The sequence below is a fragment of the Emys orbicularis genome, chromosome 22, assembly GCF_028017835.1.
Source record: "Emys orbicularis isolate rEmyOrb1 chromosome 22, rEmyOrb1.hap1, whole genome shotgun sequence".
NCBI lineage: Eukaryota > Metazoa > Chordata > Testudines > Emydidae > Emys > Emys orbicularis.
Window position 1 is genome coordinate 977,487 of NC_088704.1, and position 17,604 is coordinate 995,090.

Consider the following 17,604-nt stretch of genomic DNA (forward strand, 5'->3'; position numbering starts at 1 on the left):
TTTTATTTATGCCTCTCCATAGCCCTAGTCAACTCCTTTGTTATTAATTTTGAGGTAGAAGAGAAAGAGAAGAATTAACTGGCAGGATAACTTTTCCCTGACCCTTAAGAGAAGGAGAGGGAGTGTCTGCACAGGAAAGATGGAAACACTTTCGAAGAATGCTGTTTTCTTAGTGGATGTGAGTCGTGCACTTACCACCAGGTACAAGTCAGAGTGTTGACTCTGATCTTTAATCTGGCTTGGGTCTTGGCTGAGATATTTGCACCTTCACCGTCTCACTGAGATCACCTGGGGAACTTGAGTTAAAACTCTCTCTGAATTTAAAGATCTGGGTGCCAGAGACAGTGATTTTGCAGGGGAGGGTCCTTGGCTCTGGAATTTACTTCCCTAACTGGCCTGCAAACGCCTGAGTGCTGACCTAAAGGGCATGATGTAAGGCTCACTTCTTTTTCCAAGCTTTTGCCTGAAGGTGATGGTATGTAGTTTATTAGTGGATGAAAGTCTTCCAGTATTAGCAGTGCTCATCAAATTCTGTACTTTATTTTTTATCTTTCATTAGCCAGAGACTGTGTGATGGATGCTTTTATAAATTAAAAGAAATAATAAAAACATATAAACAGGTTCTACTACACCCTGACACTAGTTTAAGCACTAGCACCATGGTTGTACCAGCCATGTTCCTTTACAGCCTCTCTGTCCTTTCAAATATCCACTAATGGAAAAAGAGCTAACAACTGCTCCCATAGTGGAACCAGCAGCACGCGCTTTGGTTCCAAATCTCCATGGAACCTTGCTCCATGTATGTGGAGATCACACTCCGATACTATCTCTGTCTTCAAGGATGGGGTGGGAGAAGAGAACATTCCCACATGGCTCTGTACAGAGAGGTGGGGAGTGAAGAACACCTCCCTCCACCTCCTGCTCCCCTTCCTGGCTCCATGTATGGAGCTAGGAAAGGACATTCCCCACACTCATACACGTCCTCCACCCCAGGAAATACATTTGCTGAAAAGGGAGAGAGGAGCAATTGCTTAGCTTTTCAACAAAACCATGGCAGCTATTTTCATTTGACTTTGGTTGTTGCTTACTTGAAAAACATTAAAAATTGGCTTCCAGAGGTTATGAAATCACAAGAGCTTCAATTTTGTTTTTTATAGCATCAACAGGCTTCAAATAATTATATGGAGATATACCTATCTCATAGAACTGGAAGGGACCTTGAAAGGTCATCAAGTCCAGCCCCCTGCCTTCACTAGCAGGACCAAGTACTGATTTTTGCCCCAGATCCCTAAGTGGCCCCCTCAAGGATTGAACTCATAACCCTGGGTTTAGCAGGCCAATGCTCAAACCACTGAGCTATCCCTCCACCCTGACACATTCATAATATATTTTAAATAAATTCTTTATAAAGTTGCCAGTCACTTCAAGAACATAAGTCATGCTCATCAGAGCATATTAATGATACAATAATTACAGGAAATAGCACTAAAGAATACTCTGTATTATATGAGTTCATTCAAAGTGAAATGGAATCAAGGCACAAGAGATGTGACTTTACCATAATATAATGTACATACTACACAGAACATTTAAATTTAGGATAAAAACCTGCTCTTCCTAATACTGTGTTAGAAGACAAGAATTCTTTTTTCCAAATGTCAATTATAGCAAAAGTTGGTACCCAATATAGTAAATTTCAGTATTTGGTAAATGTTTGCATAAAAAAAATTCTCATTCTGGGTTCTCAAAGTAACGACTGCATAACATTTTAATTAACCCAAGAGAGTAAAGACTGTGTAAAGTAGTGATTTGTAACTTTTTTTTAGTTCACATGGGAATAATAATTTAAGTTAGCCTGAGGATTCCTAATATGAGGGCACAACATTCTCACTGTCAGTTTTCAGGTTTAGGGTCAGATTCCCTCTATCATCACGCTTTGGCACTGGCATAATATAAACCAGTGGTTCTAAAACAGGGGTCCGGCGGCCCCCTGGGGGGCCTTTCAGGGGGCCACCAAAATAAACCAAAGAGGGGCCGGTGTTAGTCTTGCTGGGGCCCAGGGCAGAAAGCTGAAGCCCAGGCCCCACCACCCAGGGCTGAAGCCAAAGCCGAAGCAACTTAGCTTCACGGGGCCCCCTGTGCATGGGGCACTGGGCAGTTGCCCTGCTTGCTAACCCCTAATGCCAGCCCTGGCTTTTAATCTACTGGATATGCAGAAACACAGTTGTTGTGGCACATGTGGGCCGTGGAATTTTTATAGCATGTTGGGGGGAGGGGGCTCAGAAAGAAAAAGGTTGAGAACCCCCAATATAAACTACTCCAGGGACTACATAGGCATAGAATCAGTCTCAGGATTAGCCTGCCCATGCACCAATCCCATTTTTCCCCATCACATACACAGAACTGTGTCCAGAGGATACTGGGAACAGATAAGAATCTAGGTCTTAGTGTGCTTCTAATAAATTCTGGTTTCTGAGAGATAATTCTGTCTATACAACAACTATAACTGAGTCAAGAACCTGGTTGCAACAAAGTTAAGCTATGTGTTGGTTTTGTAAGCATACTAAAGCCTTGGACATTCCCAGGTTGTAATAGGATTCCTAACTCGATTATAATTGTAAAGCAACCAAACACTTTTTACCTGTTATGCTGTACTGGTATTATACACCGCTAACTGTTAAAGATCTGCAAATCTCTAGATCCAAATTCTGCATATAGAGGGTACACCTGGTTCTCATTGATTTTAGGAGAGAATTTTAGCAAGACACACTAAACACAAATTTTGTCTTTTGGTAAATGATCTACAAAAGAACTCATGAATGTTCCTCATCTTTGAACTGTGACTAGTTTTCTCATAACTCCTTTTATAACCACAAAACTTCAGAAAAGGTCAAGAAAAGGAAATGGTAGGTCTCACAGCAAGTTACCAATTCTGTAATGGTGCTTATTAGTACACAGTAACGGGTAGGTGCAAATACACTCACCTTTAATGGTTCTTCCCTCACCATAAGCCAATCCATACAATCCACAGCAACAAGTGAGCTTAAAACTATGCATAAACAGTAACAAATGATAATTTCTTCCTCACATGTGGTTTGTGTGTGTGAGTGAATGAGTAGATGCATTAAGTGTCACTATTCTTTAAACTCTTGTTGTCTGCCCTGTTCTAGAAAGCATGTCTTCCTCATGTGACAGTATACACTGGGAACAACAAGGGTATCTATAATAGTTTTCTCATTGTACCCACTAACAGACTCACCTGTTACCGTGAGACAGCATCTCTGCCACCTGCTATCATCTTCAATAAGTAAGATAGCTCACTCTTTATATTATACTAGTATTGCTCAGGGCTTGTCTACACTTGAAATGCTACAGCAGCACAGCTGCGCCACTGTAGTACTTCAATGAAGACACTCACAACTGCAGCAGGAGGGGTTCTCCCATCAGCATAGTTAATTAAGCTCCCTGAGAGGTGGTAGCTAGGTGCATGAAAGAATTCTTCCATCAACCTACAGCTGTCTACACCAGGGGTTAGGTCCACTTAACTACATCACTCAGGGTACTACGAGTGCAGTAGCTTGGTCAATTTAACTTTTGAGCGTAGACCTGACCTCAGACTGACTAGCATGAATGAAATTAGACCAATGTAATGCCTTCCCATGGAGCAAACCCTCCTTGATTAAGCACCTGATTCTGCTCCACTGAAGTCAATGGAACTTCTTCCATGAACTTCAGTGGCAGCAGTATTAGTCCTCATAAGCATATAGCATGTGACAAAGAAGTAATCAAATCAATTAAGATCTTTTCCCTCATAAAAAAATAATTTGTATGGGAAAACTGGCTTTTGTAAGGAAGAAATAAAACACAATAGAGCTGAAAGATAAAGAGATTTATCAGACACTTTGAGTAGGCCATGCTATACCGTTCGTTTGTTTGTTTATTAGACTGAACTGATCACTTCTGATATGTCAACTAATTTTGCAGTCAGTGTTCCCCATCACTTTCATATACACTACCCAACTTTTAAAATCTTCCCCACCCAAAACATAGTTACTACCTTTGAATTAAAACCCAAAGATTTGAAAGACCAGCAGACTAAGAAAGAGCTACTGATCTTTGCTTTCTCACAAAGCAAGTTACATATATGAGCCAAATACATGAGAGGTCATACACTTTTTCATATTTTCTTCCTTGCTTAGGAACTGAATCTATATTACAGTTAAATGGTTCCATATAAAGTTCAATTTAGCCATCAGGAATACCACACAGACACCTAGAAATTTAACTTTGCTATATACAGTAATACACATTATAGCAAACAAATGACAAATATCCTTCAAATGCAGCATACCTCAGAGTCCTATAAATTGGCAGCTAATATGCATTGTTAAAAGCCATTAGAATTTAAAGGCTGATATTTTCAAAGGAATTTGGATGTCAAATTCCCATCGAAATCTGTGTGTAGTCCCCTTTGAAACCATCTGAAGTTTTGAGCAAGTTTCAGAGATTCCCCCAAATGCAAGAAAATCTGAAAGATATCTGGCAATAGTCTCGCTAATTTTTTTTTAAGCTAAGCAAATGTTTTTAACGGGATTGTTAATAATAAGTGCAGTGAAATTAATTAGGAGGCAAAGCATCACCAGGTATTATGGTTGCTTGTTAGCTGAGGTTATAGCAGGTGCTAACGTTTGGAAAGGATCTGGCTCACAAAGCAAGCTTGCATTTTTAAAGTTAGTAGGTGGATAACCTCCAACCTCCCCTTTCCCACAACAGATTAGTTTAGGGTGATAATGAAGGGGCAAGGGTACTGTACCTGGTGATGGGCAGGTCGAGGCCCCGCTGCAAACTGAGGAAAGGCGGGAGAAACAAACACAAAAGGAAAGGCACAAAGAGTCAGAAAGCCCACAACAAAAAATGAAATGTCATACTACATGCAAAATAAACCCACAAGAAAAAACACAAAAAGTCAAAGCTTTGCTGAAGGACAGTGACAGACAGGTACTACAATTTAACAGGTTAACACCACTCCAGTGATAGTGTGCTGCCCAAGAGCTGGGAGACAGAGACAACCAAAGCTGCTAGTCATCTTAAAGGCATTCTACTATATGAATACAGAAATTCTTAATACAGTTAAAAAGGTTAAATATTATGTGTTTTAGACAAGTGGATATCCTTAAAGTGGTTTGACTGACTCAAGTTTTTGGAGAGTGGAGGACACCTCTGCTTACAACACTGCAATTAACAGCCAGGTAAGCACTTCTAGTGTCCTGCACACTACAGGGAATGCATGAAAATCTCTGTGAGGCAAACAAGACTAAAACAATAATTTGCACATATATAGTGCATTTCATCTTCAAAGTATTTACAGACATTAGCCATATAATCCTACCCCACTATGTGGTGGTAAGTATTGTTATCCCAATTTTACAAATGGGGAAACTGAAGCAAATCGGTTAACCCATGATTTGTCCAGGAAAACAGAGTATGCCAATGGCAGAGCCTGGACAGAACTCATGAGTTCCTGTTTCCCAGTTTTGCGCTCATATCATTAAATCACTTCCCACCCTCTCACATTACAATGGGGGAAAGGATTCAGCATTTAACACACTCAATGAACATTTAGAACATTATCTGATAATTAGCTGAGTGTTAAAATATAAATAAAAATGAATGCAAGGCATGGAAAAATATAAATAAAAATGAAAGGGTATCTCTTAGAAGAAATCAAGTTAAGCATTTAAGCCCTTAATTCTCAGTGTGTTAACTGAACTCCAGTCTTTCCTCGAATGATATCTGGTAATCTATTAATAACAGCTCAAATAATTAAACAGAGTACATTAAATTAGATCCCACATAGAGTTTTTATGCACAGCAGCAAAACACTGTGTGTACTTCTCCCTGTTGCTAGCTGTGCCTGCCAGTAACGTAAGACACGTATGGAAGCAAGCAAAGCAGTACAGCTCTGCTAATTCATGGTACTTGTGCAGAGACTGCTTTAATACATATTACTTTCTTCTCATGTGCTACCATATGTTCTAAAATGGGAATTTAATGAAGAACAATAAGGGCAGAAAAGTACACCTATCAGTGAAGTTTGTACATTTCATATACAAACTACAGGGATAGTTAAAATATTCTAAATAGGTGACAAAGGCTGGTTTCAAGTTACTGAGTTTTTATTTCACCCAAATAGAAAAAGTAATAAATAAATAAATAAAAATAAGCAAATGGGATAAGGCTGGCTTACAGACCCATTTCACTGCTTCTTAATGTTCCTAACACCACCAAATATGACAGAAGCAAAACAAGCATTCACCACTGATAGAACTGATTTTCCTTTCCCCTTTAGAAACATTTTTAAAAATTGCCTATATTTAATACTTCCAAGCAGCAGTCTATAAATACTATAGTTTATTCTACAGTGTTTATATATTCCTCCTACCTTCATCTCATCATTACAGTTGGATGCAGAATAATCAAAATCTTCAGGAAGAAGAAATGCACACAGTCTTTTTCTACCATAAGAGTGTCTAAAGTATAATCTATAGTACCAATTCACAAATCATATACAACTTTATTTCTTTTCCACCCTAAACTGTCCCCTGTGTGACATTTCCACTAAACCTCAGATTTTAAAACACAAGAAGATGTCAATTCATTAGACTAAAAAATTAAAATGTCAGCTTTAATAGTTTTGGCAATTTGTTATGTGACATACTAAAGAGACACTTGGTACACACAGCTTCTAATCCCTCTCCGAAACCTTTAGGTATATTGGAGGGTGGTGGCTTTATTGATCCTTGCAGTAGTAAATGGAGACTATGATGATTCTAAGGAGATGATGTGCAGATTACAATTCAAATCAGATTTTTCACAGGAGGAATCCCAAAAGCAGAGTACGGGTTTCATTTCTTGTGTCTCACATCTGAGAAAACAGGATAGCACTTCCCCTGACAAGGACAAGGCACCAACATAAACATTTCCGGATGGACTACAGGCTCTATTTTATCTGCTAATGAAAGCGGAAAAAGCAATTTGCTTCAAAATCCCTACAAAGAGGTGCAAAAACCAGTGTTGATTAACCTGAGAGCAGAAGTACCTGTCTTATCACTGTTCCATGGAAAATTCTAACTTTTAATCGGCTCTGAAATAAGAGTGGGAAAGTTACATCTTAAGAATACTTAAGCCAAAATATAGTCCATGATTAAAAAGGAATACATGTTATAAGAAAAAAATAAAATAAAACCTCAAAGTTAGTGGAAAAGTACCCTAGTCTATTTTGCACTGGTCACCATTGGCTATTGATTTTTATAATTCTTGTTGACAATATTCTTTACTCCTATTGGTAGCTGTAAGCAACAGAACAAACTGTAGTCACTGCTGGCTCAGAGTAAAAATAGAAACTTTGTTTTTCCTTTAGATGCTGAAGGTAGTAGATACAGAGGAAAACAGCCTTCTGTGAAACCTGGGTCCAACATTTCTGCCACTCACGCCCTTATTGGTCTCACTCACAAACCCTTTTGCGCACTGCTGGCAACTTCTACATATGTTGATGTAGATTTTGCACACTGCATGAATATAACCACTTTTTATGGGTTATTACAATAGCCACTACAGTCCTGTCTCCCAGATTATGTTTTGCAGCAGTTTCTCTACATCAGACAGATTGCTTTAAAATAAACTAGTGTTTAGGGTTGGGATTGACAACAGGAAATGGAAGTAAAGCAGTAATTATACTTGGGCTGAACAGTATTTAAAACTTTTCCCCCCAACTGGAACTGAAGTTTGAAATTCTTGGTATCAAATACAAATGACACTCCAAAAACTAAATGGGAAAATATTTGAAGCCACTTGAATTGCAAAGGCAGCTGTCCAGGGAAGAATAGAAATGCCTAGACTGTGCAATTGCCAATGGCCCTATAATGCAGAAATAGAATGGAGTAAGCTTTGGCTGCTCTAGAATGCAGTGTTAGGGTCACTTCATCAGTGCAACAGCTTACCTATCCTCACCAGCTGGGTCAGATGTGTGATGGATTGGACTACACTAGAGAATCCCAGGATGGCAAAGGAATTATCATGCCATCTTCCTCATCCCCTCTTTGCCCTCCCATCACCACCAGAAAAGAAGATAAAACTAAAATAAATCAAACCCAGAACAAAACGCAAGAGTAGTTCAGGACCAGCTAGTCATGCATTTGTTTTGGGGATAGGGGTTGTAATGGAATGTTATATGTGTGTTTTTTAGTAATGGAGTGGTAATGGTCACTAGCAGAGCAGATGGCAAAAACTGCATACAGGATAGTTTAAAATAAATAGTTCATGACCACAGAAAAATAGCTGACAACTGCAGACAAACTCTTCTTCATTATTTCCTCTAATTATGTGGCAAAATCCCTACAATTTTGTGAATTTTCAGCCAAATTTTCTGAAAGTGTCATCCCTTTAAGCGTAAGCCCAAATTCTTCCTGTCTAAATCCTGAAAGATCAGACCCTCCCAAACCATTCTTTCACCATTTAACCTGGCAGAAACTGCCACGGTATCTCATGTTTTTAGTAAAGAAGCAATCAGTGCATTTCTGTAGATCAGTCAACAAAATCATGTGGTAAAAAAAACAACAACAAAAAATTAAACAGTGCCATTGGCACAATTGCCTGCAAGAAGGAGTACAGTTTGTTATATTGCTTACAATGCAGTATTTTATCCAGCCTCTTCCAGCCAGGGACCTGTAAACCGGATTCTGTTCCAAAACCTTCCTCCTCTTCCAGTTGTCTGTGCAATGTATTGGCACTGTTCTGCTGGGCTGTCAAAAAAACTGGTTTAGAGATGCAGCTCTTCAGTCAGGTTTTGCTCCAGTTCTAACCATGTAAATTTACTCTTGCTTTTCAACAATTAGAGATAAAGATGATGATCATACTTACAGAGAAAAGATTTACCATCATCAGTATCCCACATTACTGATTAGAACTGGGGACTAAATGAAATGAGTTGGGGGTCTCTGCCCAGTTACAAATGTGCAGCTGTCCATGTCATAAAAACACCATCAAACCTGGAATTAGTTGGCTCTCTCAGCACAGAGATCAAGGACTCAATAGGCCACAGAGACTAACCCTTCTCAGAATTTCCTAGAGGTGAAAGTTCCAGAAGAGGGTTAAGGCACAATGGGGGAGAGAGGGGGACGCTTGCCCTGTATTATACCTGATTAAGACTGCTGTCTCGAAGATTTTCAGTTGCCACCCTTCAGCAGCATTCCACTCTAAAAAAAGAAGAGTGCTGGAGATGGTGCAGCAACTTTAGCGGTAACCCAAAATGTTACGACACAGGAGATGTGGATCTGCAAGGGACAGAGGGACTGCTGCTCCCTGGGCTAGCTGAGGCTTCAGGTACAGCGGAGGTGATCTACTCTGCCTCCAAAAGTAGGGATAAGCATTGATGCTGCAGGAGGGCCTCCTAGCATCAGATGGAATTGCACTACAAGCACAGATTTCCCAACATGAGGCTGGTTTCAGGGAGTCAGAGGCCTAAAATAGGAGAACAGTATTAAAATATGCATAAATGGAGGATGATAGAGTCCAAAGTTTGATGCAAAGGCCTTAACCACAAAAAGATTCTGAGATTCAGAAACTCTATATAAAGCTGCAGGTACATATACACCGTGTAGGCAATGTTCCCTGAGCCACTGCAGACTGGGAGTGCTACTTTGGAGATTTAATTTCATTTACTGATCTTTGTTCTAACACTTTATCAAATCTTTCTATAAAGAAAAAAAATGAAGCAAAGAGAGACACTGATAATGAATCTAATTTCTAAAATGAGGTGAACCTGAGTGAGAATACACTAAAAATAAATCATGCCATTGGGAAGTTGATGAGAATCTCTCCATCGCTTTCCTTTCACATAAGCTACCTTGAAAGAAACTTCTCCTAACATGAAAGGGTTTAAAAATGCAATAAAGATTTGCTGTTTGGAAATTGCTTCCAGAAGTCAATAAAACACTTTCAGAGAAATGCTACTGTACACACAGAGAGACACAAAAATGAGAGAGAAAGAACAGAAACTAGAGCAAACAAGTGCTCCCTTACCGGAGAGCGGGTCTGAGGCTGTGTGTTCATTGTTTGAGGAGTTTGGGGGTACACCAATGTGGCTGGAGCTGCATTCTGCCCTGAGGGGTAGGGGGCCTGGCAGAGAACAGAGAAAAAATGTTAATATACCAAATAATTTATTCAGAGAGAAGTAAATTAAAGGCACCAAAAAACACCATCAGATGAACTGGTGATTACTGTTGAGACAACGTAGTTAAAATAGACAGATTCCTCTACTGTTGAGATGAAATGCCTATTAATTTATTTATATGGTGCACACAACACCACATTCGTTTTCTTAAAAAACCTCAGCAGAGGAGACCATGATTAGGGCTAAGATTTTGTCATGGATATTTTTAGTAAAAGTCACGGACATGTCATGGGCAAAAAAGAAAAATTCACGGGATATCCATGATAAAATGGGAAGGGGCTGGGCAGCTGCGGGGTGGTTCGGAGCTTCAGGGCCCCCACCACCTTTGGGGGCTCAGAGCTCCAGGGTCCCTCTGCCCCCCCATGGTGGTGGGGAGCTGCAGAGAGTCCCCCTGTCCCCTCCCCGCGGTGGGGAGCTGAAGGGATCTCCCCTGCCACCGCCACAGTGGCGAACTGTGGGGGTCCCCCTGCCCTTCCCCCCCCATGGTGGCTGGGGGCTGCAGGGATCCCCCTGCCTCACCAAAGCAGGCAGAGAGCTGTGGGGATCCTCCTCCCACAGCTGGGTAGCTGCAGGGATCCCCCTGCCACTGCTGTGGTCAGGGAGCTGCGGGGGTCTCCCTGCCCAGCCATGGCAGCCGGGGAGCTGAAGTCACGGAGGTCTTTGTAAGTCCTGGATTCTGTGACTTCCACAACCTCCATGGCAAAACTGTAGCCTTAATCATTATGAATAGTGCTTATCAATTTAAAAGCTCTGCATTGTTTGAATCCTCTGGTCCATGTGCTGATTTTAATACAATTCTCTATAAATTTCTGAGAAAACTTAGAATAACGATGTGCTGCTGACAAATGCTCCAAAATAAGACAGATGACAAAAAATTAAGTAGCATGCAACTAGTATAAGCCGCTGTCCTTATACAGTGTTCAGAACATATCAAAATGACCTAAAAATAGGCATATGGGGGCAGACCCTCTGCTGATATAAAGTTACACCAGCAGAGAATCTGCCGAATGGTATTTATTCCAAAAGTAACAGTAACTTGGAGCAGTACAGTTATGACAATTGTAGGTTTTTTACACTAGAAATTTCAGAACATTCTACTTAAAAACCTAAATTAAAAAAGCTTTATTTTATCATGTAATTTACTCTCCATCCCTCATTCCTTAATAGATGTATTATATTTTTAAGCCATTTAATGATGACACTGCCCAACTGCAGCACTACCAATGTTAGATAATTATCAGCCTTTCTATTATCAAAGCAGTTTTTCTTTTTTTCTCAGTTTTAAATTCCTTAATAAACTGTGGTGCAAATCTGTTAATTAAAAAACAACAACCTGCGTTCATTATAATGCTGATGAAAACATTGAATTAAGAGCACAGATGACCTAAGTCCTCTTGAATCACAGAAACTCTTAGAGCAGTGTTTCACAACTACTGTGTTGCAACGAAGGGTGAATCACACAAGGCAATCAGGGGTCATGAGGCATCAAAAATTTTATTACTATCTAAAGCAAAGAAAATCTCACTACCTTATTCCTCACACACTCAAAAAAGATCAAGTATTCTTCAACAGCTTCTCTAAACACACACAAATACATCATATAGGCTTATTGCTGTTACTGATTTTTTTATTCTTTTCACATTTACTTTTTTAGTAAATGTAAGAGGGTAGAGAATTTTTTACTTTGAATAAGGGATTGCCAATTTCAAAAGGCTGAGAAACACTGCCTAGAGCATACAGAGTAATAATGCAAAGTTGCCCCCACATGCCCTGCTAAAGTACCTCAACTTTGAGCAACCCTCTCAGGGTCACCAGCAAATAGTTTCAGTTGCGATGGTGATTTGTGATATGGCCAGAGGTCACCAAATCATTTCACACAGGCAACCAAACAGCTATCATATGGTAACAACTTTCATTCACTACTAATCAAAGTCAATTTTGAATCAGGGTCTTAGAAATAAGAGGATACCTATCCCAAGCTGCCCAGCCTTCAAAAGAAATGCTCTCTTTGCATTTCTGTGAGGATTGGGTTGCTTATTTGTTTCTCTCTAACAGCTCAATTTTTAACATCATAATATTTAGCTCTTCAGTACCACCATCCCACACTGGGCCAACTTCACGGTCTACCATAGTAACATTATTTCTAAAATGGCCTCTCTGGCATGGCATCTGGGGCACTGTACAGCACATTCAAGAACACAAACATGACAATCTGTTTTAAAATCTCCAGGAAATACCAAAAATATTGAAGGTAGGGGTAGTATCACAAGGTACCATTATGGAGGGCATAAAAGGCTAGCTCTGAAGCTCTCAAGACTGGGAATGCCATAATGCATAGCCCAAGCAGGGAAGCACTTGTTATCACTCTTGAATAAGTACTTGGTTTGATTTCAGAGTAGCAGCCGTGTTAGTCTGTATCTGCAAAAAGAACAGGAGTACTTGTGGCACCTTAAGAGACTAACACATTTATTTGAGCATAAGCTTTCGTGGGCTGCATCCAATGAAGTGGGCTGTAGCCCATGAAAGCTTATGCTCAAATACATTTGTTAGTCTCTAAGGTGCCACAAGTACTCCTGTTCTTTTTACTTGGTTTGAGTCTCCCATGTGAATGGTTCCTCAGTGATGACTATCTCTATGCCAAATTGTGACTTTCAAACTACAGCCATTTCGGTTAGTTTAAGGCTCATTATGATCCATCTTCAGCTGAAGATTTCAAAGAGAACGAATCAGACCATAAGTAAGGAGCGAAGTACAGACAATTTTTTGTAAAATTTTGAAAATATCTGTTGTGTGTGTTTTAATGGCACATTAAAAAACTGGATTTACTATCACACTCCAGAGTAAAGTAATCACCTTTAAATATTATAGGTAAAAAATAAATAACATTTGTGAAGTGCTTAAAAACTTAAGTAGCATTTTTTTGCATGTGGAATTACTGTGAATTCATGATGCAAGCTGCCGCAATTCTAAAGGAGCCACTTCTGGTCTCTATATTCAACATTCTAAATATTGAAATTCATGAGTAGGTCGACAAAAGCAATAAAGAAAAGTCTGCTTCAATCCCTACTGTGATGCCTGAAGGATGGGTTTAGGGGCATTAGCCCTCAAGCACTGCTCAGTGCATCTGAACAACAGATTTCAATGATAAGACTAAGGCTATGTCTACATTATATAGCCTATGTCAGCAAAATTTATGTTGCACAGGGATGTGAATATTCTACCCCTTTCCCCCCCCACCCCCCACCGAGCAACATAGCATAGTCCCTTACAAAAGAAAATGGGTTTAATGGTGTGCAGTCTGTGTCTGATGAACTAATAAAACTGATAATAAACGTGGAGGGAATTGTTTGGTAAATTTCCCTATGGTCGAAATGAACTTTAAGTCACTTCGCTGGCCCTCCAATGCAGTCCACGTTAAATTCAAACTTTTGTCCTTTCCTTCCAAACTCTTCACCCTGTAACCACTGCCTACATCTCAGACCTGGTCTTCCTTTTGCAATTCTCACCCTACCTGCTCTGCTCTCTCTGTGTCACCATCCTCTCCCCTTTGTCTTTGAATCATTTTTGAGGCTTCCACTTTTGCTAGGAAAGTAGGGCTGTCAAGCGATTAAAAAAATTAATCATGATTAATCGTGCAATTTAAATAATTAATCACAATTAATCGTGCTGTTAAAAATAGAATACCATTTATTTAAATATTTTGGGATGTTTTCTACATTTTCAAATATATGACTTCAATTACAACACAGAATACAGTGCTTACTTTACATTTATTTTTTATTACAAATATCTGCTCTGTAGAAAACAAAAAAATAGTATTTTTAGGGCTGTCAATTAATCTCAGTTAACTCAAAAAATTAATCGTGATTAATCGCAGTTTTAATCACACGGTTAAACAATAGAATACTAAGCGAAATTTATTAAATATTTTGGATGTTTTTCTACATTTTCATATATATTGTATTCTGTGTTGTAACTGAAATCAAAATGTATATTAATTTGTTACAAATATTTGCCCTGTAAAAACCAAAAGAAATAGTATTTTTCAATTCACCTCATACAAGTACTGTAGTGCAATCTGTTTGTCGTGAAAGTGCAACTTACAAATGTAGATTTTTTTGTCACATAACTGCACTCAAAAACAAAACAATGTAAAACTTCAGAGCCTACAAATCCACTCAGTCCTACTTCTTGTTCAGCCAATTGCTAAGAAAAACAAGTTTGTTTACATTTATAGGAGATAATACTGTCCTCTTCTTATTTCCAATGTCACCAGAAAGTGAGAACAGGTATTTCCATGGCACTTTTGTAGCCAGCATTGCAAGGTATTTATGTGCCAGATATGCTAAACATTCGTATGCCCCTGCATGCTTCGGCCACCATTCCAGAGGACATACTTCCATGCTGATGACGCTCCTTAAAAAAATAATGCGTTAATTAAATTTGTGACTCAACTTGGGGGAGAATTGTATGTCCCCTGCTCTGTTTTACCCATATCCTGCCATATATTTCATGTTACAGCAATCTTGGCTGATGACCCAACACATGTTGTTCATTTTAAGAAAACTTTCACTGCAGATTTGACAAAATGCAAAGAAGGTACCAATGTGAGATTTCTAAAGATAGCTACAGCACTCGACCCAAGGTGTAAAAATGTGAAGTGTCTTCCAAAATATGAGAGGGACATGGAGATTGCTTTCAGAAGTCTTAAAAGAGCAACACCCTGATACGGAAACTACAGAACCCGAAGCACTGAAGAAGAAAATCAACCTTCTGCTGGTGGCATCTGATTCAGATAATGAAAATTAACATGTGTCGGTCCGCACTGCTTTGGATTTTTATCAAGCGGAACCCATCATCAGCATGGACGCTGGAATGGTGGTTGAAGCATCAAGGGACATATGATTCTTTAGTGTATCTGGCACGTAAATATGTTGCAACGCCAGCTACAACAATGCCACGAGAACATCTCACTTTCAGGTGACTTTGTAAACAAGAAGTGGGTAGCATTATCTCCTACAAATGTAAACAAACTTGTTTGTCTGAGCGATTGGCTGAACAAGAAGTAGGACTGAGTGGACTTGCAGGTGCTAAAATTTTACATTGTTTTATTTTTGAATGCAGTTTTTTTGTACATAATTCTACATTTGTAAGTTCAACTTTCATGATAAAGATATTACACTACAGTACTTGTATTAGGTGAATTGAAAAATACTATTTATTTTGTTTTTTTTTTACAGTGCAAAATATTGTAATAAAAAATAAATATACTACACTTGTATTCTGTTGTCCTTCAAATCAATATATTTGAAAATGTAGAAAACATCCAAAAATATTTAAATAAATGGTATTATATTATTGTTTAAAAGTACGATTAATACTCCAATTTGTTTAGGTCACTCTGGACCCTATCCCTACCCTCCATAGAATCATAGAATATCAGGGTTGGAAGGGATCTCAGGAGGTCATCTAGTCCAACCCCCTGCTCAAAGCAGGACCAATTCCCAACTAAATCATCCCAGCCAGGGCTTTGTCAAGCCGGGCCTTAAAAACCTCCAAAGAAGGAGACTCCACCACCTCCCTAGGTAACGCATTCCAGTGCTTCACAACCCTCCTAGTGAAAAAGTTTTTCCTAATATCCAACCTAGACCTCCCCCACTGCAACTTGAGACCATTGCTCCTTGTTCTGTCATCTGCCACCACTGAGAACACCCGAGCTCCATCCTCTTTGGAACCCCCCCTCAGGTAGTTGAAAGCAGCTATCAAATAAGAACATAAGAACATAAGAAATCCCCCCTCATTCTTCTCTTCTGGAGACTAAACAATCCCAGTTCCCTCAGCCTCTCCTCATAAGTCATGTGCTTCAGACCCCTAATCATTTTTGTTGCCCTCCGCTGGACTCTTTCCAATTTTTCCACATCCTTCTTGTAGTGTGGGGCCCAAAACTGGACACAGTATTCCAGATGAGGCCTCACCAATGTCGAATAAAGGGGAATGATCACGTTCCTCGATCTGCTGGCAATGCCCCTACTTATACAGCCCAAAATGCCGTTAGCCTTCTTGGCAACAAGAGCACACTGTTGACTCATATCCAGCTTCTCGTCCACTGTGACCCCTAGGTCCTTTTCTGCAGAACTGCTACCCAGCCATTCAGTCCCTAGTCTGTAGCAGTGAATGGGATTCTTCCGTCCTAAGTGCAGGACTCTGCACTTGTCCTTGTTGAACCTCATCAGGTTTTTTTTGGCCCAATCCTCTAATTTGTGTAGGTCCCTCTGTATCCGATCCCTACCCTCTAGTGTATCTACCATGCGTCCCAGTTTAGTGTCATTTGCAAACTTGCTGAGAGTGCAGTCCACACCATCCTCCAGATCATTAATAAAGATATTAAACAAAACCGGCCCCAGGACCGACCCTTGGGAAACTCCGCTTGAAACTGGCTGCCAACTAGACATGGAGCCATTGATCACTACCCGTTGAGCCCGACGATCTAGCCAGCTTTCTATCCACCTTACAGTCCATTCATCCAGCCCATACTTCTTTAACTTGGCGGCAAGAATACTGTGGGAGACCGTATCAAAAGCTTTGCTAAAGTCAAGGAATAACACATCCACTGCTTTCCCCTCATCCACAGAGCCAGTTATCTCATCATAGAAGGCAATTACGTTAGTCAGGCATGACTTGCCCTTGGTGAATCCATGCTGACTGTTCCTGATCACTTTCCTCTCCTCTAAGTGTTTCATAATTGATTCCTTGAGGACCTGCTCCATGATTTTTCCAGGGACTGAGGTGAGGCTGACTGGCCTGTAGTTCCCCGGATCCTCCTTCTTCCCTTTTTTAAAGATGGGCACTACATTAGCCTTTTTCCAGTCATCCGGGACCTCCCCTGATCGCCATGAGTTTTCAAAAATAATGGCTAATGGCTCTGCAATCTCATCCGCCAACTCCTTTAGCACCCTCGGATGCAGCGCATCCGGCCCCATGGACTTGTGCACATCCAGTTTTTCTAAATAGTCCCGAACCACTTCTTTCTCCACAGAGGGCTGGTCACCTTCTCCCCATACTGTGCTGCTCAGTGCAGTAGTCTGGGAGCTGACCTTGTTCGTGAAGACAGAGGCAAAAAAATCATTGAGTACATTAGCTTTTTCCACATCCTCGGTCACTAGGTTGCCTCCCTCATTCAGTAAGGGGACCACACTTTCCTTGACTTTCTTCTTGTTGCTAACATACCTGAAGAAACCCTTCTTGTTACTCTTAACATCTCTTGCTAGCTGCAACTCCAAGTGTGATTTGGCCTTCCTGATTTCACTCCTGCATGCCTGAGCAATATTTTTATACTCCTCCCTGGTCATTTGTCCAATCTTCCACTTCTTGTA

At 40.0% G+C, this 17,604-nt stretch overlaps 1 protein-coding gene across 3 annotated transcripts in view; it reads right to left on the reverse strand.

Annotated features, from left to right (window-relative positions):
* The window catches only part of EIF4G3 (eukaryotic translation initiation factor 4 gamma 3), a 437,959-nt gene that overhangs the window by 209,535 nt on the left and 210,820 nt on the right, over window positions 1-17,604 (reverse strand). For 2 of the 3 annotated variants that reach the window (XM_065421390.1, XM_065421391.1), the window contains 3 exons: window positions 10,081-10,176; window positions 8,688-8,801; window positions 4,814-4,846 (listed from right to left, as the gene is read on the reverse strand). In XM_065421390.1, the coding sequence (XP_065277462.1) occupies window positions 4,814-4,846; window positions 8,688-8,801; window positions 10,081-10,176 (243 nt within the window). The remainder of the gene's footprint in view (window positions 1-4,813; window positions 4,847-8,687; window positions 8,802-10,080; window positions 10,177-17,604) is intronic. The other variant, XM_065421392.1, reaches the window with a different exon arrangement.